General features: G+C 39.5%; 1 protein-coding gene across 8 annotated transcripts in view; it reads left to right on the forward strand.

Annotated features, from left to right (window-relative positions):
- Positions 1–21,978, forward strand: part of FMNL2 (formin like 2) — a 259,334-nt gene extending 237,356 nt beyond the window's left edge. For 2 of the 8 annotated variants that reach the window (XM_084643236.1, XM_084643239.1), the window contains 11 exons: positions 3,327–3,451; positions 4,103–4,305; positions 6,290–6,524; positions 7,790–7,858; positions 8,028–8,108; positions 8,993–9,122; positions 10,981–11,144; positions 11,848–11,949; positions 12,469–12,567; positions 13,867–13,990; positions 17,303–19,076. In XM_084643236.1, coding sequence (XP_084499362.1) covers positions 3,327–3,451; positions 4,103–4,305; positions 6,290–6,524; positions 7,790–7,858; positions 8,028–8,108; positions 8,993–9,122; positions 10,981–11,144; positions 11,848–11,949; positions 12,469–12,567; positions 13,867–13,990; positions 17,303–17,418 — 1,448 coding nt within the window. In that variant the 3' untranslated portion in view covers positions 17,419–19,076. Of the gene's footprint in view, positions 1–3,326; positions 3,452–4,102; positions 4,306–6,289; positions 6,525–7,789; positions 7,859–8,027; positions 8,109–8,992; positions 9,123–10,980; positions 11,145–11,847; positions 11,950–12,468; positions 12,568–13,866; positions 13,991–15,671; positions 15,804–17,302; positions 19,077–19,521 lie in introns of those variants that run through there. The other 6 variants (XM_084643238.1, XM_084643243.1, XM_084643241.1 and 3 more) reach the window with 6 other exon arrangements.
- The last annotated feature ends 1,284 nt before the right edge of the window (positions 21,979–23,262 follow it).

A 23,262-nucleotide genomic window follows, 5' to 3' on the forward strand; every position in this document is an offset into this window, starting at 1 on the left:
TGTTCCACTATAGCAGTGACTGTAGGGGAACCTGGGCCCACCCCCTACACCAGGCTCCAGTCCAAGGACCCTATAACCAGCAATCCAGGTCTGCTCTGTCCCTATCCCTGTTGCTGTTTCCCTGGGCTCCTTCTTACCCAGCCTCTCTCTTGCCATTTGTCTGTTTCTGTGATTATCACTGGAGGCCACTCTACTCCCCATTGCTACTTCATCCCCTCCTAGCCTCTTGCTAGACTCCTTACTTCAGGGCAGAATCTCAAGACTTATTCTCCCCGTGGACTTCCTCCATGTCCCTGATGACTTCCCTCATCCCAGGGAGTGACTGCAGCCTCCTTCTGCTTTCAGCCTCTTAGCTTTATAGTGCTGTTCCAGCCTTCCCCAACTGGGCTTCACTGTTAGTTAACCCTGGCCCTCCCTCTCCCAGGTGAAGCCAGGGAACCTAATTGACCTCTCAGGCCTTTGTTAACCCCATTAGGGCTGGTGTGGGGTGCACACCCCATCACACTGTGCTTAAGTGTTTTGCTGAATAGGATTGGAGTAAATCCCCTGCTTAAGTGCTATGCTGAATCAGGGCTCTCAGCCTGTAAAGCCTCTCTTGGGGTCTATTCCCCACTCAAGATCCTGTAACTGTTGAAGTCAGTGGCGGAACTATCATTGACTTCAATGTGTGTGGGATCAAGTCTCCAGATTGCATGCATAATTGCTGTTTAATTGATGGCATTTACTCATATACCTCAAGGAAAGAGTAGGGTGTTACCTTACACATTTAAACCTGGTTCTGTAACAAAGGCAGGGAATACTTTTGTTCCATTTAGTATAGCTTCTCTTAGAGCTGGGCAAGTAATTCACAGTGAATCATTTATTCATAAATGTAGTTTCTTTTTCTGTGTCGGTTTCTGATTTTGTCACTATTCCAGGTATTTATTATTCTAAATTCTTTATCAAGTAATTCTTGCAATTGTGTTGTAAGCAGTTCATTGCATTTGCTGGTCAAACTCGATTGACTAGTGTTTGATTTGTGTTCCTCCATCCTGACTGGATGACTATAACTCTGGCAATCACGTTTCCATGTGAATACTCAAATTTACAAATTCAAATTTTATTTTGTGAATGCTCTCTGTTGTCCACTTAAAATTCAGTGTTTCTACAACTATTCCTGCCAGTAAGCTCGTTCCTTAGAATGTCCATGGAAAGTGAACACAAAAAGGACAACAGACACAGAAGAAGTGAATTCTTCTAAAAATTTGAATCAGAGAAAATGAGAGACACGAATGAGAGAAAAATGTTTGTATCATTTGCCCAGCTCTAAAGCACAAGAGGAGAGTGAAGTCTGAAAAAGATGGTCTCTGTCCTGGAAAACAGTACATGGAAGAGTACTGATGAGAGACAAACTGATTCCCTTTTTTCTTTCATGCTCAAATGTTATAGCTCAGGGTGTAACCTGACCATGTGGGTGGGACTGGGAAGAAATCTGCTGCTCATACAGCATTGCACAATTGTCTAGCTATGCTATCGAGTGTGTTGGGGGATGTAGAGGGAAACTAGTATATCTGTCTTGGAAGAAGAGATGTGTTCAAAACAGAACTCCGTATGTGAACAACCCTGAACTTTGGGACAGTTTGCATCTGGATCAGAATTTTACAGTTTGAAACTACCTGTATTTGGAAGTATTATATATAGGACACTGCTGGAGATGGTCTGGACTTCTGTCGCTCTATTACCTCAATTTGTTTCAATGGACCAGATGACAGTTTTACAGGTTAAATGGCTTTTTCCAACACTGGGGGAATAAAAAGCAGGGTTTCTCTCTTTCTGAGTGTAGCCTGAAAAGAATTTAATTGTTCACTCCACATTTGAAAATAACTTAACCACATTAATGAACAAACTATAATGATCATCACAAACTCTTAGTGATTGGCTGGGCCTCTAAATCTCAGAAACAATGAAAAGCAAGTTACCAAAGTAACTACTTGAGATCATTTAGAAATACTGGGGTTTCACTGGTTTTTTTTTTTTGGCAATTTGACCTCTCTCTTATATGGCTTAATTAACCAAATTATCTGTACCATGGGATGTTTGAGGTTAGAAGGACCTGCAGTGAGTCACTGACTCCATACCTCTATATCGTCTTTTATTAATGTTTAGAATTACTATCCTTAGATGCCTGTCTAATCTTAGATATCTCCAGTGATGGAAGCGCCAGAGCCCTCCTTGGTAGCTTGTTCCACTGCCTAATTATTCTCAGGGTTATAAAGTTTTTCCTAGCAATTAACCTACATTTTCCCTGCCCCAACTTTAGCCTATTACTTCTTCTTCTGTGCTCGTTCACCAATGAGGATTAATTGGTCCCATCTTCTATAGCATCCCTTCAAAGTTACTTTAAAAGATTTATTGGTGCTGCACAATCAGAGAAGGCAAAAGCATTTGTTACCCCAAGATATAATTGTGCTAAAATTGGAGACTGGCTTTTATGTGCTTTAAAATACAGACAAACTCAGGCTTGTGTGAAACAGTAGAATCCCTTCCCAACAGGCTATGGAAGCCTCTGTTCCCTTGTAACAAAATCTTTGTAAAAGGGCTTCTCTTTCCCTTGTCACACACTACTGATTGAATCCTCTGCTAGACAGAGGACTCACTTTTAGCTGAATCCTCAGCTACAATCCCCTCTCTCGGTTTAATCAAAAGGATGTACGTCTTCAGCTAGCACCTCTAGCTGTTGCTAAAAGCCTTAGTCATAGTGCCGCTGCCTTGATGTCAGCGTGAACAACTTTATCTACAGCACTGATTATTAAAAGTAAGGTAGTAAGGACTGAACAACATCACACACCAGCAGCCCAGGACTGCAAGGTACTGAGCATGCACAATCCGCATTAACATCAACAGGACTTGAGGGTGTTCAGCACCTCCCATGACCTGATGTTACATCCAGAAATGGGATGTCCTCTGGGAGAACAGAACTCAAGTCACATACCATTTTATCCATTTCCTACACTGGTTAAAAATTATTTTGGTTTCTAAACCAGGCCAGAACAATATTAAGAACACACTATATTAGCGTAACACATTTGCTTTTGTGAAATTTTCTTAATCTCCAGCTTCCACTAAAGGTATGTGAATGCCGGGTATAAAACAGCTGAATAAAATCTCTCTCTGCTGTTTGTCCGTCACGGCAGCATAATCTTTTCAGGCTTTTAAAAGTGTTTATTTAGCCCCACTGGTTCTTCCTCCAGTGCTGAAGTGCCATCTGCAAAAACCTGTGTCTGGTTGCTCCAGATGTTTCTCAATTCTTCCAGCATTTGTAATTTCATTCTCTTTGGTGTCTTTAGCTGTGAAAATCAAGAAGCCAATCAAGACAAAGTTCCGCATGCCTGTCTTTAACTGGGTAGCTCTCAAACCCAATCAAATTAATGGGACAGTCTTCAATGAAATTGATGATGAAAGGATCCTGGAGGTATGAATGCTGCATATTGTGTTTTGCTTCTCAGTACTATGTTCAGTGTAAGTGAATGTACAGCTTTGCAAAGACAGATCATCGTAGGAATTATTTCTGAAAGTTATTGTTTGTGTTGTTAAATAGGAATAGTTTCAGCTGCTTGAGATCCCCAGTAAAAGGGCATGAAATGGCTTTCAGTTTACCCCAGCCGAGAATCTGGGCCAAACTGACTATAAAAGTGTCCGTCTTTGATTGAAACAAATGAATCAAGATGGTCGATAGCATTTTCCCAATATAAACATGCTGATGCCATTTATGGGATGCAGGATCCTGTAGGTTGCTGAGTGCTGTTGAAGGAGAGTTGCAGCATCAGTGTAGTAGGGTTGAGCACTCAGCTTTTGGATAGTATACACGAGGCTATAGATGGTAGAAGGATGAGTAAAAAGCTGAAAAATCTTTTGACCTTAATTTCACAAAATCACATGCTATAACACTATTATAATGTTTCTGCAGACTATTGTCGGCAAGGGTGGATGTGCGTATATCAACATAGTGTGGCATATACCTACATACTCAGTCTGAAAGTCTTCCTGTGGAATTCTGAGAAAACTCTGGACAAGTGCAATTTAAAAAAAATATTTTTGTGGGGGGGATTTCTTTCCTTTTTAGGATTTAAATGTGGATGAATTTGAAGAAATATTCAAGACAAAAGCTCAAGGTCCAGCCATTGATCTTACTTCAAGCAAACAAAAGATAACTCAAAAAGGGTCAAACAAAGTCACATTATTGGAAGCAAACAGAGCCAAAAATCTTGCCATCACTTTAAGAAAAGCTGGAAAGACTGCAGATGAGATATGCAAAGCTATTCAGGTGTAAGTGCAAAACTTGTCGATGGAGCAATCATATTTAAGATTTACTCTGCTTTTTGGTAATCGGCATACATAGAAAATCTGGTTTTGAATTGGCAGATAATACAAAGGTTTTTGCAGCTGCAAAACATTCAAGAATAAGGATCCCCCACAAGTCATTGATTGCATTCCCCCTAGATGTGTTAACCTGCAATTTTATGATATCACTCTGTAGGACAGTGCAAATTATCTTAGAATTTTTTAAAAAAAACTAATTAATAGTTCTTAAAAGAATGCCATCAACGTAATTCACATATGACTCCTATTATGCTGCATTTCCTATAATAACTGAAAATTAAAAGCAAGCCTGAGACAAGTATGGTAAATATTAAGAATAGGTGAAAAGTTTAGTTTTTGCTATAATGTCTGGATTTAATCCACATGCATTGAATACAGTTTTAATGGTATTGTTTATGTAATGATTAGACACAATGCCAAATGCAAAAATGATACAAGTGTGTACTACCAATCTTAATGAAGGAATGTAGTTTCATGTCCTGCTTCATAAGATTCATCATGCACTTTAAGGGTACGTCTACACAGCAATTAAACACCCGCAGCTGGTCCAGGTCTTGGGCTACAGGACTGTAAAACTGCTGTATAGATGTTCAGGCTTGGGCTGGAGCCTGAACTTTGGGACTCTGAAAGGTGGGGAGAGTCCCAGAGCCCAGGCTCCAGCCCGAGCCCAGACATCTAGCCCCACAGCCAGAGCCCCACAAGCCTGAGTCAGCTGACCCAGGCCAGGCGCAGCTGTGCCCCGGGTCTTTATTCCAGTGTAGATGTACCCTAAGATACATTCCAGTTCACTTTCTTTAGTCTTTGGAACATATTGGAGATGATTACTTGCCTGTCAAAGCCAACATTTTGTTAGGCTAGAGTACTCATTTATTACTTCACTTTTCCCAAGTTAGACTCGAAAGTGTTAGCGTTTGCAGCCATGATGAGCATCTAATGTTTCTCTGTATGAGAACACCTCAGACATAGGTTTGGATGTTCAGACAAACATTGATTCATTCTTCTAATCTGGCCAAATACTAACATACTCTCAATCTGATGCTGCAGATCTAACTTTGTAGGTTACAAGATCCTTGTCCTTTTACACAAAATTAGTATCTTCTCTTCCCTGCTTTCATACTCCAGTATCTTATAGTTGGGGATCACCAGGGCTTCCCCCATTCTGCAGCCAGTAGGTCAGTTCCTTGCTTTGTCCGGCACTGCTGTGTTCTGCTTGGTCAGCCATTTCCTTATTCACACAAGCCTTGGTCTTGAAAGTCTTTGTGTGCTGCACAGCAGAGTGGCAAGGTGTTTGCTTTCCATGGATGTGAGAGTGGAGGCTTAGAAGTGAGCAACAATAAGATTGTGAGTCCTCTGCACCCACTGGTTTACTTGTAAGTGCTCAAAATAAACATAAGGTCTAGCCATGGCTGAAAAATGGCCATATCTGAGGTAATGTGAAATTAAGTGTGGTCCTCATCATGTTAAAGATGTTACCACACGTCCCCCTTTAAGACTTACTGAGTAACGTGGCAACCAGGCAGCAACATTCACATTAATACAGCTTCAGTTACCAAGCTTATTGCTTTGAACATGTGCTTATACATTTAGCACTCTGCATATGCATTACACAGGATCGAGCCCTCCCAGCCCCGCACACCCAGAACAATAAAAATGGAGGCCCAAGGCTTCACTGTAAGCAATGCATGACCTAGTCAGCATCAGAGGCCACCAGTGTGTCAGGGATGGCAGGAAACTCCTCAGGTTTATTTTTATTGTCCCAGGCTTGTGTATGGCACAGGCCTCCAGGAGTCATGTGCTCTGCCCATTTGAATAGGGATCTTGGGGAAGGCAGGTTGCTGCCGTTTGGTTGGCTTTGCCAAAGCAGACAGGCCTGTCATATTTGGTGAGTCCTTTTTATAACACCAAGCTTTCTGTATTTGTTATGATATAGATTTGACCTGAAGACGTTGCCAGTAGATTTTGTCGAATGTTTGATGCGATTCTTGCCCACTGAGAACGAAGTGAAAGTGTTACGGCTCTATGAGAGGGAGAGGAAACCTCTTGAGAACCTGACTGATGAAGATCGGTTCATGATGCAATTCAGTAAGATTGAGAGGCTGATGCAGAAGATGACCATCATGGCCTTCATAGGCAACTTTGCAGAAAGCATCCAAATGCTGACACCGGTAAGTGAGCCACAAGCGATAGAGCAAAATAAATTAGCGTTGAATGAATTCTAAGGTGTGCAGCCGTTAGGGCTTCCCAAGTGGAACTCAGGTTGTCATTCCAACACTCTGCATCACTTTTTAAGATACTTAGAAGAAACCTTCTTTCTATTTTACTTCACCATCTAGGTATAGCCGATCAGCAAATTTTCCTTGGAAAATATTTTCAAAGAGAAAAGAGGAAAAAAATCTCAATCAAAATGTTCACCAAAAAAAACTGTTTCATGTTTTTCAGTCAGTTCTCTATCTATCTTAGGGTTAGGAATTTGACTCTAATGACCACAGTTTAGTTTACGCCTTGCCTCATGGGCTCTAAACACTACATCCACAATGATTTTCAGGAGTCTAGCTCTGTGAAGCCAGGTACCTTGGAGTTGTGTGGTGTCATAAACCCTTTGCAGATCCAGCAGAGATATGTTAAAGATAGATGGAAGATATGAATATCATGATGAATCATTGAAGTTCTTGAGAGGAAAGGAAAAAGAAATAAAACCAAATCAAACCGAACAATTTTCTAGCTATGATTATAATTTAATATTGTTATTGCAGTGGTGCCCAGTGTCCTTGGATAGGGCCAGGACCCCCCAGAATTGGTAACATCAATGCTTTTTACGTAACCCAGTAGAAATGATTTATAGCATTTCCATTCATAGTACAGAAGAGAGTGACTATAGTATTTAATAGGTTACATTTCTAATTTTTAAAGATTGTCATCTAAGATATGCCTGCAAAATTTGTGCATTTGTGTCTGCAAACTCCACATCTCTGTATGCAAATACAGGCTCAGATTTTACAGACACAGTTTAGATGACAGTCTGTGTCCCAAAATGTTCATAATGCTTCTTTTTATTTTACACTTTTAAGAATTTAAAAGTGGTTTTAATATAGAAATCATATTGTTTGACTCATTAGCTGAAACTGACGATGAGTTAATGATGTCGTGCTATCTATACTGGTATTTTCCTAAGGCCTGTTCCACATAATTTGATACATCTTTCATTGTCATAAAGAGCATGGCACTGTAGAACCACGCTTGCATTTTATTTTATTCTACATTAAGCCTGCAATGCATGTGAACAACTTGAAATCCATACACAGAGGGGAAGGAGAATATTCATGTCAAGATCCCCATCATGCAGATCCAAGAGTAGAATTTGAGTGCTGACTTTTGCCTTGCATTTAACGTTTTATATGTGTTAACTACACCTCTTCTTATTTGCTTTTAGCAACTCCATGCAGTAATAGCAGCATCTGTCTCAATAAAGTCATCCCAAAAGCTCAAGAAAATACTGGAGGTAAATACAATTTTATTTACATACACATGTACTTTAAATGAGATAATCAATGCTGTTCCTCCCCGCATACCGGAATATATCTACCTACTTATGTTAGAAACTCACCATTCAAAGATATCGAGTGGCATGCATATGTATTGACTATTACCCCTTTCTCTCACTCTGGCAGATAATCTTGGCGCTTGGTAACTATATGAACAGCAGTAAAAGAGGAGCAGTTTATGGATTTAAACTACAAAGTTTAGATCTGGTGAGTAGAAGAATGACAACTTGGCTGGAAGCTAGCTTTGGTGGGGAGGGTGCCTGCTACTCAGTTCTTCACCTCCACCCAGTTCATAAAAATACATGTTAATGACAGCCTTGCAATGGACCATGCATGTCATTCAGTTGAGAGACAAGGTGGGGGAGCGAATATCTTTTATTGGACCAACTTCTGTTGGTGAGAGAGACAATTCATTAATTAATTGGAGGACCTGTGCTTAGATGGTTTCTGGCCTGGTGGAAGAAGGGTGGTGATGGGATAGATGGGTGAAATAAAAATAGAAGGGGTTCAGGGGCTGTAGTGAAGGTTTAAATGTCTTCAGTCATATGTGACATGAGATTGGCTGCTAATCCATCACAACTCCAGCTCAGAGTTTGGGACAATTATCAGTCACTGCCGAAGACAACAGACAGTATAGCAGATCAGGTTGGCTGTGCATTAGCAGAGCTGTATGGGGAAAGCTCTCACAGCATCAGCCTACACTCTGCCTGGCTTTAGCTAGTACTACCCCTCACCCATCTGTCAAGAGAACTAATGTTTGGCAAGTCCCACCCAGCTTTTAAAACAACAGTGGAAAGACAGATCAGAGTGAACAGGTGGGAAATAGCCAATGAGTAGATGCATAGTGGATGCCAACTGCATTTTAAAATATGACTACATTGAATAGTAAGAACAATTTGATTTGGGAACCTACTTACTCCCATGTTAGTCTCAAAAGACATGCCTCTAATTTGTAGACCAAACTTTCTCAGCATTCCTTAATTATTTTTGTGTTTCCCCATCTAATAAAGTATCAGTTCAGTCAACAGATAATTTATAGCCTGGCCTTTACCACACCTCAATCCAACAGTTTCCTTGCCTTTTGCTTGTAGCTGTTAGACACAAAGTCAACGGACAGAAAACAAACGCTGTTGCACTATATATCCAACGTTGTGAAAGAGAAGTATCACCAAGTATCCCTCTTTTACAATGAGCTTCATTACGTGGAGAAAGCTGCTGCAGGTACTGTGACCAGTGTTGCCCTTGTTAGTATGTGAACCAGGTTCTGATGTATTTTATCCTCCTATCCCCATGAGCTGTTCAAGAGAAAGATCGGAAGTTTAATTTGTAGGGCAGTTAGGACTGTGATGAAGCCCCTTTTTTGGGGATGACATCAAATGTAGGGTGCCAGATAAAGGTTGGATAAATATGAATGTGGAGGATACATTCATGTCACAGAACTATTATATTTGACGTTTTTATACTTTTATTCTTATTTCTATTGTGATAACACCTAGAGGTGCCCGGTCATGGACCAAGACCCCATTGTGCTAGGCATGAACAAAAAAATAGGCCTTACCCCAAAGAGCTTACAACCCTTAATACTTTAAAATGGGTCATCGAAGAAACAGCAGCCACTCCCTTAGGGAAGCACCAATTGTTTGGATTAGAATTTGCACTGTTAAAACAATACAAAGTTAAAAGACTACAGATCAACATTAGTATTACAAGCACAATGTGCTCGTTAGCTTTCCACAATGACGTCTAATGTCTGAGTCCTTGAGGTCTGCCATAATAGGAGAATACCAAGGAATCAGTCAATGGAGCTAGCTATCAAGGACTCAGTAATGCCATTGGATGTCAGCTGTAAAGGATTTGATCTGAATATACCTGCAGATGTATGAAAGCAAAGGATAAGCATGGGACCAGCACAAGATCTGTACACAAGGCTCTTTGATGATAACTTTTAAAGCAACCACTGTGTAAATTACACTTTTTCAGGTCATGGCTCTAAGACTATCTGTGCATTCAAGATACTTTTGATATAGATGTCACACTTAATTGTAAAATATTTCTGTGGTCTTTTGTTGTGGGCAATAGTTCACGTGCATCCTCTTCTTTCATTTGAATAGGGATTATGGAAGCGGCATCCCCACTCTGCATCACAAATAGAGTGGGCGACTAATGTCATATTTCTGCAAATATTTATATTTCCCCCATGCTTGTATACCTTTTCTCTTCATTTTAGCCATGCTTGTGTACCTTTTCTCTTCTCTTTCTATGAACATGCAAATGACCAAGATTTACTGGTCCACATGGTCACAGAAAGTGAGTTTCAGACCTGTGAGAGTGAGTAGTCACAGACACCAAACTTCGCACTCTTCCCAGAAGTGCTGGTGTGAAATCCAGCCAGCAAACAGATGCAATGTAACCTCTCAGTGTGAATACCGAATACTTGCAGAGAATTTTTCAAGATCAGTATAGAGTTTAAGAAAATGTGAATAACAAATACATTTCAGGACACTGATTGTGAGCTGCTTGTGGATATTACATAAGTAAAAAAAGAGCCTATATTTGTTGAAGAAGCTATTCAGCATCAGTTACACAACTGTAATCTCAAATGAGCAGTTTAAATTGCTGTCCAGCAGGATTCTGATATTTAAACTACAACTCGTTAGCCTTCAGTAGATTTTAGGAATACATTTTAAACACAGGGAAGAGAAAACTAAGTGCTGTGTTCTGTGCATTAGTGGGTGCTCTGTATATGCTGTGTGCTTGTATGGATGAAACTGACCCGCATACAAGAGTGTCTGAACAGTCAGTTATTTTCGGTGCTACCATTTGGAAATGCACCAAAGCATTTATGAATTTTTATCCCAAGCTAAGACAAGTCAAAATCCTGATGAGCAATTTCTAATTATACGGGGCAATCTGTGGCTTAATATTTACCAAGTTACCAACTCTGAGATCCTGTGTTATAGCCTGGATTTATGAAACACTTCTCATTAAGGAGTTAAGAATGTTTGAATTTAAGCCTATAGTAGAGTGTTTGTGTCACTCTCGCTACAAAAACACTTCAGCATTTTTGTTTATTTCTTAGTGTCCCTTGAAAATGTCCTGTTGGATGTCAAGGAGCTCCAGCGAGGCCTGGACCTGACAAAGCGAGAATACACCATGCACGACCACAATACAATGTTGAAGGAATTCATTCATAACAATGAAGGAAAACTAAAGAAACTGCAGGATGATGCAAAAATAGCCCAGGTATACTTTTTAATCCCAGTCCCTGCCAAGGTGACGTAGAGACCAAGCAAGAAGAATCTGGAAACCCAGGAATTCCTGACTGTTCAAGAGGATATAACCTTCAGCAAACTGTAGCATGGCTGAGGAGATTCAGGGTTACTTGAGTTCCTCTCCAGTCTTTACCAGTGCTCACTGAAGTGATGACATAATATTGAGGTTATTACCTACTTTCCTCTCTATAGTCATCATCTAGCCAAGCTATGCATATTTGCTTATATTAATATTTCCCTGAAGTCCATCCTCCTAGCCTCCTAATCAATCTTGTCACTCTTCTCTAAACACTTCGGTAATGTTATGCCATTTCTCCTCTGACAAACTTTTCCAACCACCCTGAAAGAAACTTTCAGAAGTGCAGCTTCCTTTTTCCAGGCACATTTGACTCTCTGAAATTCTCTGCCTACAAATGAATTACAGCTGCAAAGCTGAGCACTTCTGCCCAATTTACTATGTGTGCGCACACATCACGTCATGCGAGGTGCAAAGATCTCTCACATTTATACCCACAGTTCATTTTGTGGATACACAAATGCAGACGCAAATCTTGCAGGTACAGATTTCACACCCAAAAAGGGAGGCTGAGAATACATCCCTTTACGACATTCTGTAAATGGGCAATAGCTCGTTTTTAAGATGCGAAGCTGAGTGAAAAATGTGCTTCTTACAGGATGCCTTTGATGATGCTGTGAAATATTTTGGGGAGAATCCCAAGACAACTCCCCCATCCGTCTTCTTCCCAGTCTTTGTCCGATTTGTGAAAGCCTACAAGGTAAGCAGACATACATTTTGCTTCTTACTACACTTCTGAATATGGCAAGTCTGCTAAATGTGGCCCATAGCTTTCTCCAGTGCAGCTCAAGCTCCGTTCAATTGAAAGGTTTAACCTCCTGAGCCTACAGATCCCAGAATGACCTGTAAAAGAGCACTGCACAGCAGTGTTGTGGGACATAAAGTCAACCAGCAAAGGGTAGGGCAAGTAACTGTCTCAGGATTTTACAGAAACCAGGATAAACCACCATTTCAATAGGATTGACCAGCCCCAGGCTCGCTGGTCAGTCTTTGTATGGGAATCTAGCTCTACTGCCTTAACATTAGTGTGAATCATGCAGCTGAGTATCTATGCAGTGCCCTGAAAGTGCCCCCTCCAGTCTTCAGTGGCAGCAGTTATAGTCACAAACTTGTTTTTGCAGTAAGAGCTGATTCTCTTGTTTAAAAAAAAATCTCAGAGTCCCTTCAGTTGTCGCTGTTTGCAGCTCTAATATGGTTTCTTGGTCTTTATGCTAAACAGCAAGCAGAAGAGGAGAATGAGTTGAGAAAGAAGCAAGAACAGGCACTAATGGAAAAACTTCTGGAGCAAGAAGCATTGATGGAGCAACAGGACCAAAAGGTATGAAACAGAGCACTTTGGGACAATATTACTGGAATATTTTGTCTCTAAGGTAAGGAACAATCCTTTCTGCCCTCTAGAGATGTTTGAGAGGACATACAAATAAAACCTCTGCTGAGGGTTAGAGCAGGCCTTTTGGTGCCTTTTCATAATTCTCAGCTCAAGATAAGAATTTCATAATTCTAACACTCTTTATGATGTGAATTTTGGTTTTACAATAAGGGTTTAAAAATAGGCAGGTGGCTTTTATCTTTACCAGCCAATCTTATAAGAGGAAAAATTCCTACAGAAGAGCATAATTCTGAATTTTCCCAGCGTGCATATCTCGGCAGGCCCGTCGTGAAAAATTTGGGGCTCTGGCACACCATGTTCAATGGGTCCCTACCCTCACCCATCACACTTTATTTACACAGATGTTACGGACGTTTTAGGAACACCCCTCCAAGCTCACGGCCCTGATACAACTGTTCCCCTTTTCCCGTCTTCTCATCGGCCCTTCATTTCAGTAATAGGCTCTGAGAAATTAGGTTGGAATAAAGCATCTATGCCATGCCCCTACCAACCGCAGCTTTGTGCCTTAGCTTTATAAGGCATTTTCCTAGGGCGTTGTCTATATTCTGTACACAGAACTTCTGTTAACTCTTGTATTTATAAACTAACATGTAATATGCCTTCAGAGAAACTATCCCTACAATAGCCTGGTGGTAGGCCCCACCCAAGGGATGCCCTGTCAGAGAAATTACCCCTATAATATAGTCACAGACTCAGCCTAAGGATGCCATTTTATAGGAACCTTTTTCCCAGCATGCCTTTCTGGGGCTGGCCTTTTAAATTTTATCAAATGGAAACAGCTATACCCCTAAAGTGGCCATTTTGTAACTAGATGCTACTGCTTCCATGTCTTTCTCTTCCAGCTTTCCACTCCCCTTATCTCCAGTCATGTTTTCCCTTTCTGATGCTGGAGGAAATGGCACAGTCTGTCAATCCTCTAATGCTTTACAGGGTTAAATAAATGGTAGAAGAGGTGGAGAGTGAAATTAAGTAAGGGGAATGGACAGATTTGGCTGCTAGAAAAAAGAACTCGCCATTTTGACTTCCTTTGTGGGTTTAGACAAATCACCTAACCTCTCTGCCTTGGTTTCCTTATCTATAAAATTGGAATGAGACCCAAGTATTAATATTTGAAATTTAATAAGATGGTATTTGGCATCTTGCACATTTGAGAAAAGGAAAGGAGGACTGCAGCAATGCCCTATTGCAGGCTACTCCTTACTGATCTTTACTCCCATTTCCTTTCAGTCTCCTTCTCATAAAACAAAAAGACAGCAGCAAGAGCTAATTGCAGAGCTACGCCGACGACAAGTCAAGGATAACAGACATGTGTACGAGGGGAAAGATGGTGCAATTGAAGACATTATAACAGGTAAAGGAGCTTTGTTCACAAGCCTCAGTGGCTGGTTCACCGACATCATCAAATTGTGGCTGTATATAAATCTCACCTGAACTATTGTAGAGCTTTACAAACGTCTTAACAGGTATGGTTCAAATATAGTTTAGAAAGCTCTTTCCAGTGCTGTGACTGAAATATACAAATCCTTGCCACTGGTGTGTAACAAACCAGACCCCATAACTAGCTTTAATGTGCCCACTTTCTGCACATTTTCCATATACATAGGTATCTGTCAGATACCCTTTGTTTATTTCACAAGTTTTTCTTTCAGCATGTTGTCATGACAAACTTAGTCCCTATGCTCAGCAATAGAAAATTCAGTACCCTGGCAGACAGTATTGCAGTCTCTGCATGCCATACAAACCTTTCCTTGCAAATGTTTCCACAAACAGAATGACTGATGGTTAACGTTATTTAAGAGCTTGCAGTTCATTAAAAAGTACTAACAGTAATTACCTCATGTTAATACACAGCTCAGGACAAATCATTTGGTCATACCTGAATGATTTATAGCCCTGAATTGTCATGGTTTTACTGATTTCCAATTAGGGTAGATTAATACTTTGCACTTGCCACAAATTAAAATTGAATACAATAGTGGCTGGGTGTAATTTATAATAATAGCCAGAGGTGATCAGGACACTGAGCAAAAGATTCCTGTTATAGCAAAGTTGCTTTTTAAAATCTGTTTTTGTTTAGGGTCCTTTTAATTTACATAGATGTTCTGGTAGTTTATTTTTATTTTGATGCATATTCTGCATCCCTGGATGGGAAGGGGCAAAATCTTAACAGGTTGATGATTTTAGTGGTCATCCATTTCGCTTGCACCAATGCTTAAGAAAAAAAATCTTTGGGCCAGATTTCCTTGACCATATTTTACATTACTATCTTTTTCACAAGGTTTTCCCAAGAGAGAGAGAAGCAATTTTGCCACTTAGGGCGTAAAAGGAAGCTAAAGGCATATCTGTCCTGGTTGAATGCTGGGTTGGAACTTCTTCACTACAGCTTTCAAGATAGTGCACACCAATATTAAGTAGTAGGCCTTTATTGAAAGGACACAGTCAGTGTAAAATCTAGTCATTTTCAATAATGAGTTAAAAGCTGTCTCACATTCTACACCTCTCCAAGGTCCCACTGCCAGTGGTTGTAATTTTACAAATCACATTTTCCCATTCAAAAATAGAGTTTTAAACCTACTCAGGGAGAAACTGACCATGTGAGAGGCTATGAAGATAACCATATGCAAAGGGATATCAAAGTGCTTATAGCAAAAGTGGATAAACAATTATCAGACATGAGTTATTTTTAAATTGGTGGTGTTTCTTTAGACCCAAAGAAAAGCTTTACTTGACCAAAATCTATGAACCTTAATGATCTGTAGTCACTACCAATGATGGCACACTCCTCTCTGGATTAGAGTTTTATCACCAGTGAAAAATGTGAAATTTAAAGATGGTTATTTGGAGCCTACTTGGAATTCCTTTCTCCCCAAAGAAACCCAGCTTAGTACAGCCTATTGTGATTAAATAACTGATCAGAACATGTAAAACCATCCCAGGATGTCCTTAACAAAGCACTAACAATGTACTAATGCAACAGATCTTTGCTTCTTACTGTGTTGTTTGTCTTGTTTGGCTGTTATTTTTCCATGCAGTGTTGAAGACAGTGCCCTTTACCGCTCGAACTGCCAAGCGTGGCTCTCGGTTTTTCTGCGAACCTGTTCTCACTGAGGAATTCCATTACTAAACTATTACTCTTTCACACCTGATGCTCTTAAAAGGTTGCTGTAGGTTTTTGACGTTTCTCCATTTGTATGGATCTCAGGCAGGGCCACATGAATGTTAAATGGATAGGAATGTCTGGTGTCTACTTGGAGTTGTATTTTATGTCATCACATCATTGCACGTTCTTGTATTTCGATTCTTTTGTTATATCCCATCAACCTTGCGCATGACACTTTTGGCTATCCTCACATTTCAAAGCCACCATTGAGCTACATGACATATGTCATAGAAAAGCAAGTGATGAAAGTCACAGAATGCTACCTATAGAAATGCAGCTTTCTTGCAAATCGGATGCTACAGTTTACAGAAGGGTTAATGGGTCAAATGCAATCATAAATGTGACAGTTCACCTGGTTTTTCTATGGCATCTCTTCTGGGTTCTAGAAGTCCCCTTCTATGTGAAGTGGCGTATGTAGTATGCATGCAGTAAACTAGACTGCTCTATTGGGAAGCGGAATTGCAGTGTGCATGAGCTGAGCTGAACTTTCATGGGCTTTGCTTCCGGACTTGCAATAGTTACTCATGATTATATACTTGATCTGGGGATTTTAACCAGCACTCGCATGTTTGTCTGCACGTACAAGGAATAAAATGTACAAAATCCTTTCTCATCCTGTCACATCCACATTTATTTTTCAGTTCCATGCCAACTTAAACATGATTGGAAATGCCTATTGAACAAACAGAAACAGAGTACAGAGGGTGGCTACATGGTTTGGCTATCAGTAAAGGTGGGAAAAAAAAAATCCAGAATGATTCTCCCTCTGCTGAGGGTGAGACTGGGGGCACACTCTGTAGTGTCGTGGCCACTCTGAATGCTGGTTGCAGACTTGGACTTCTAGGTCTAGTCATGGCAAAGCTGTATTAAATGCAGTCTTAGAATTCATTGGAGCATTTTATGCTGGATTCCTGTTTGGTCAGAGCCAACTTCAGAGGATTGGATGAAGAGAACATCTAACTATGGATATGAGGGAAGAAACTAGAGAAACAATTTTGTTCTCAAAATTCTTTAGCAATCACAGCTATTACTGATACATATTGGCATGTAACTGGATATATTTACATCTTGTGGTGTAAACTGTATAAAGGGTGTGTTTAACACAGCATGTATCTGTTAACACTGTTGTCTTTGTTATTGGTTCTTAATCAAAGACAACAGCGTTTCATTTCTTACTTTTGCAATGTATTTTTATGAGAGCTTCTTAGTAAGATTGCAAACTATAATCAGCTCAATAGTTATTTTCTCTTTCAAGATAATTGCTGTATTATCTTCCTGGAGCCAATCTTCAAAGCAGCTTGGAATTTTGTTAGCAAGAGACTAGGATGGCCATCTTGTCCTTTCCTTCCTGTTTCTAACCTCCTCTTGTAGCCTTGGCCTCATTCCCTCTTCTTGCTCTCTTGGCTAACATGCCTGGGATTTTTGAACACTAAGTTGAGTTGCTCTTCTTTTTCCATCCCATTTTTTATTTAACCATCATTTTGTGTTTTTTTTTCTGTTTAGCCCTAAAGAAGAATAATATCACTAAATTTCCAAATGTTCACTCGAGGGTAAGGATTTCTTCTAGCACACCGGTGGTGGAGGATACACAGAGCTGGCAAGCATCACTTTTTACTTAGCTTCCTCCTCTCTCTGTATGCCAGACAAATTGCTGATAAATATGACTAAATGTAATACTGGTGAGAGTCCAAAGACATAAGGTACACTAAAGATTTTAGAATGTCAGTGTCCCTTAAATATCTATTTTCACACTTGTGTTATATGGCTTGGTAGAGCACGGGCTAAGATGAACTACATTGCTGCTCATGTACAGTCACTGACTTCCATGTGCATCTTGACTCCTGATTCTGGGTTTCTTTCTCTCCTCCCTACTACAGATCTGCAAGTTTTGGGAGTAAATAAAGCTCTAGAGATACAGTAATGGCTTCAGCAAATGCAGAGAAATTAAAATAAGGGACAGCTTTCAAGCCTTTTTGGTTTTAGAACTTCCCTTGAGTTGGGTAGGTGTGTCTCTCCCACTATAGCTTTCCTAATAGGTACAGTGGACTCCCAAACTTCTCCCCTTATTGGCATTTGGGAAGGGTGAAAGCCCTGTCCTCTCTCCCTGGCTCAACTTTCAGCAAAACAAAGGGCTATACATCCAGCATTATGATTGACCAACAGGGGACAGATGGAAAAGATGCCAGACGTTTTTCATATAAAATGAAGTGACCTTTATCAAACTATAAAAGATGATTGAATCATAGGACTGGAAGGGACCTTGAGAGGTCATCTAGTCCAGTCCTCTGCACTCATGACAGGACCAAAAGATTGTTTGACGTATGGGGGGGAGGGATAGCTCAGTGGTTTGAGCATTGGCCTGCTAAACCCAGTGTTGTGAGCTCAGTCCTTGAAGGGACCATTTAGGGATCTAGGGCAAAAAGTGGGGATTGGTCCTGCTTTGAGCAGGGGGTTGGACTAGATGACCTCCTGAGATCCCTTCCAACTCTGATATTCTAGGATTTGAACCATGAATGCTTACTATGACTGGTGCCCCCTTTCCCTGGCCCTTTTTTCCATTTTGGCCAAAAAATTTGGCCCCTCCAAGTTTGCCAAAATAGTTATCAGTGTCCTATGCCCCATCACGCCCCAGAGCTGTTCCCCAGCCTGTTCTGCTGCTGTCAGGACTGTACTGCACAGTGCTTCAGGGGCATGTGGAGTACACCTAAGAGATAGGCAAGAAGCTGCACAAATCCATGTGCAGGCAGGAACAGCATGCATTGTCTGCCCCTGCTGATAGTGTACACATGGCTGGGGGAGTCAGGAGCTGCCTTTAAACAAAACACCAACCAAGCTATTACTGCCAAAAGCCATGTAAGCTAAGATATGGAAAGGGCTTCCTGTACCCCAGCCTCGCTGAAATTTCCTCCCTAGCAGAAGAAACTTTCCCCACTATTAGGATATCAAGGGACATACTGAGCATGCTCAGTATATCCCCAGTCATCATTCCCAAGAGACCTACTTCCATAAATGGCAATCAGGACAGATAGATTATGACCCAAATTTATCCCCATTGTAATTTCTGACTTCACTGGGAAGGGGTGGAAATTTAGCTGGTCATGCAAGCATGAAGTCATCATTCTGTGGCTGCAGCCATGTGGGAAAGTATTTTTGGATCCTCGTCAGACTAGTAGCAGAATAGAACCTTTACATTTTTACCATATAGTAATTGTCTAGTATCCACTTTTTCTCATGTTCCTTTTTTTCCCAAAGATAAACTTATAGAAGGCATAAAATCATTCTTGCTTTGGAAAGAGCCATTTAAAACATTATCCTACTTTGAGTTTTTATTCAGGTTCCAGCCCCTTTCAGAAAAATTCTACTGATTAAATTACGATTCAAGTGATTACATCTAAAAAAAAAAATCTATTTCAGCTCTATTGATTTTACTTGATGTTGCCTTTCCCAATGACTTTATTACAAATAAAATTATAATCTCCAGCAAAGCAGAAGAAAAATTTCAAACTTGACAGCATGAATCTATTTAGACAAGAATACCACCAGTATTACCTTTTTTGGTGTTTATTAATAAGGACAAATCATATTTGTTTAATTCTCAAGGGGTTTAAAGGCCCTTTACTCTTTCTACACAAGCTGCTTTGATTGGCTGCCAGAAGGACTTTCTTTTCTAAACAAATGACATTTAGTTTACCTGTTTCTGATATCCTATTTCCTTTTTGCAGATCTTAGAAACCAGCCCTACAGACGAGCCGATGCGGTAAGGAGAAGCGTTAGGCGACGCTTTGATGATCAGAACTTGCGCTCTGTAAATGGTGCTGAAATAACCATGTGAGCTGGAGATTTGCATGTGAAAAGTAGAGCGTGTGCTTGAATGATACCTTGTCCATGTGAACTATATGTGCTACCATTTAATTATAGCCTTGAATACAGTAAAATTACCTTCTGAAGGGCTCAAAGACATAGAAAATGCATAGGAACGTAAAAGTGATGGGCTCTCTACTCAACCATAGCTAACAAGTGCCTAAAAGTGAAGTACCTGCTCAAATTAATCAAAGCAATAGGACTTGATTTGATTGGGTATCTTTTTACACCAATACATTATTCAGTATTTTTAACCAAAATGTAAAATACATGATTTTTTTTTTATTACATGAAATTTAGTGATTGGTCTTCAGTGGCCCTTCTTGATTTCCTGACAGGTTGTAAATAAGTAATACTTGGATGCAATCTGCTGTGGACTTAAGCTTTTCAATGCATTCCTGTCCTGTCCACTAAGGAACTAACCTTGACCTTCAACTGCACTTATTAACATTTTTTAATATATATATTTAAGGGCTTACCATGTGCAAGGGGGAATTAATTACAAAATGAACTGTACCTTTCAACCATACACAAACCCCTGACTAATACAAATGTGTTAAAGACATAATTCAGTGAACACAAGGTTTATATCAAATGAACACAAACTATTCTTCATGTTCAGCTTCTGCTTTTTGTATGCCAGTGTGCAACGTGGGATAAGCAGTGAGGGATAGTTGGGAGGGTATGAATGCATTGCGAAGAAATATGAAACAAGAATGTTGAATAAGACTCATTTACTATGTTCTTCAGATAGAGGCAGCTTTTGAATAACAATGTGTATTTATTAATTAGCACTAATATTAACATCTCATTAATCAGTATTAGGATTTCTGAGGACCATTACTGTTCAGTTATTAACTCAGTGAAATAATCTTGTGCCCTGCTGAGAGAGGACTTTAATACCCATGTATAAGCTTTAAACTTGCATCTGCATTGAGCAAGAATGGTAACCCAGTAAGTATGTTTTTCCTTTGACAATCGAGTTCTGATCACTTAATACAAAGGGACATTTGTTGTTCAAATGCATCCCAACTTCTAAATTCTTAGTTTTTCTATATTGCATTTTACACTTTAAAATTGAGCTTATTGTATTAGGCTTGGCAATATTTAAATATATACACAGTGCTACTGGTGCAGATCAATTTATTGTTATAAGGGAATTTTATTTTATCCTACCATGGAAGGGCACTTGATCTATTCCCAAGTCAAGAACTGGACTGATGCTAAATTTATACTTTCAAAGAAGATACATTTTGCTTGTGGCTTACCGTTCCTGGTAGCATTGCATCAGTATGTTAATTGTAAAATTTATTGTATAGTATTTAACCACTGAATTTCTTTTCTTTTATGTTGTGCTTTATGTGAACCACTGGTGAAGGTCCCATTTTCCTTGAATAATGTGTAGTTATATGAATCTGTTTTTAAATGTACAGATATTTTGCTACAAAATTGGTGCAGTTTTTTATGGTTTTTACACTTCTCTTTAATTCCCACTTTAGCCTCTGGGTAATATTGTAAATATTGTTTAAAAAATGCAGCCGCCTGTGCTATACAATCTGAATGTTATTTTAACTTATAGTTTTGTTTTTTATATTTAACTAAATGGACAGTTTGGGGCTCAGTTACCACATTGACTGCCACTTACCTATTTACAGAAAGTTTACATTAAAACTGCCACCTATTCTCTCATTTACAGCAGCGTGTACTCAACATGCGAAAGAGAACATGCCAAGATTGCCTCTTTCTTCACTCATAGTGACAAGAGTTTTATTCTGTGTAAGAAAAAATAATTTGGCAACGTAATTTAAGTACATTTATTAGTCAAATGGGTCAAACTCGTAAGCTCAGAAGCTTTTTATAACTTAACTCTAGACAGCAAATAATGTTACCATACAAGTGGACTGTAATATTGGCATGTTCTCTTTGCTGTTTTTCTAGTAATAGACCTGCTTCTTAGCAATATTAGAAGTGTTTTATAAAAGCAGTTCATGTTACTTTTCTGGTCTGTTCATGGCATATGATCAAATAAACTATTTACACTACTACATGGTAATCCATGGCTCTTTTTCTTTGGTGTGTTTATACTACATTTTTATGCAGAGGTTGCTAGCAAATGGATCATGATGATGGAACAACTTATTCTTACAGAAATAATTGTCACTTATATCTGCAGTTTATCAACAGAGACTGAGGGGGCGGGGGAATCACAAATTCCAGGTTTTCTCACTAGCTTCTGCCTTATGCCACAACTTTTTGCAAAACTTAAGCTGTCTCATCCTATGATTCTGTATTTGTTTTGGAGAGAAACACTGCACAACAAAGCCTGCTTAATCTAGCTCACAGACAAACCATAGTAATGGCAAAGATGGAAAGGAAACGCAACCCATTCTTTAAAGCTACGCTTGGTCCCATTTCCATGCTAACAGTATTAAACATAGGCAATAAACAAAGTCAACTCAGGTGGAGGTAAGACATTCATTAGAAACCTCAAACTTTGGCTAATTTTCTCCATTCAAGTCAGCAGACTTACACCAGGAAAGAATTAAGACCATTTTCTTCGTGCTGTTCACCTTAGAACTCCTTTTCAACAGAGTGCGTTTGGCCAATTTTTCCTACCAAGCAATAGTTTCTTAGGACCCTGGCTGGGTTGGAAGAAAACGAAATTTTGTGGCTTTAAAAAATCTTCTCTTTTGTAGCAACTGCAAATAGGATGAGCAGAGACCGCTTTTTTTTTTTTGCAGGGAGTGGTGGTAATATGGAGTCACAAAACCTGCATTTTACCACTGGAGACTCTCAGTAGCTACTTCTGCAATATCCTGTCCAAAATAAACATGGTTTATGCAGAAGTAAAATTCACCAATAAACAATTCAGTTAAATCTGCTAAATGAAGCAGTTTATCCTGGTTCTGGCATTACAATAATCACAGAAAAGTTTCTACTCTGAGCTATTCTAACAGTCTCAAGATCAATGAACAAAGGAAGTTCCTAGAGTACTTTTCATACAGCATTTTCCTCTCAAAACACAGGATCTCTGAATAAGAGTAACAGTGTACAAACTCACTCCCCTCCCCCGCCCATATCATTTAACATTTACAAACTCTTAACAACCCATGTCCTCACAGACCTCATTACATCTCCACTTAGGGCTTGTGAATGGGGGGGGGGGGCTCCATTTTTAATTTACAAAAAATACACATTTTTGGCTTGCAACAAAGAGATCCCAAATGCTGTGGATTTAAATGTAACAGTTTAAAAAAAATTATTTAAAGTAAAAGGAAAGTGACTTAGGCAGTATTTGTCTTTAGGCTGGTCTACACAGATTTTGTACCCCTTTAACTCTATAGGTATAGAATCTGCTATATAGTAAAGCAGTACAATTCTTTAGTATGCTTGTAGATAAACTAGTATAAAGTCCTTCTAGCTGCATAACTTATTTCCAATCTAACTACATTTGTGCTCTGGGGTTTTACTGCTTTATACCAGTTTTTAAACCATTAAGTACAAAAACCATACTCTAAAGCAAGGAAGTGAGATTATATTAAGGACACATCACTATTCTGGGAAATATCAATATACAATATGGTTATTTTATAAACACTTCT

The sequence above is a fragment of the Lepidochelys olivacea genome, assembly GCF_965140295.1.
Source record: "Lepidochelys olivacea isolate rLepOli2 genome assembly, chromosome: 11".
In the NCBI taxonomy this organism is placed as follows: domain Eukaryota; kingdom Metazoa; phylum Chordata; order Testudines; family Cheloniidae; genus Lepidochelys; species Lepidochelys olivacea.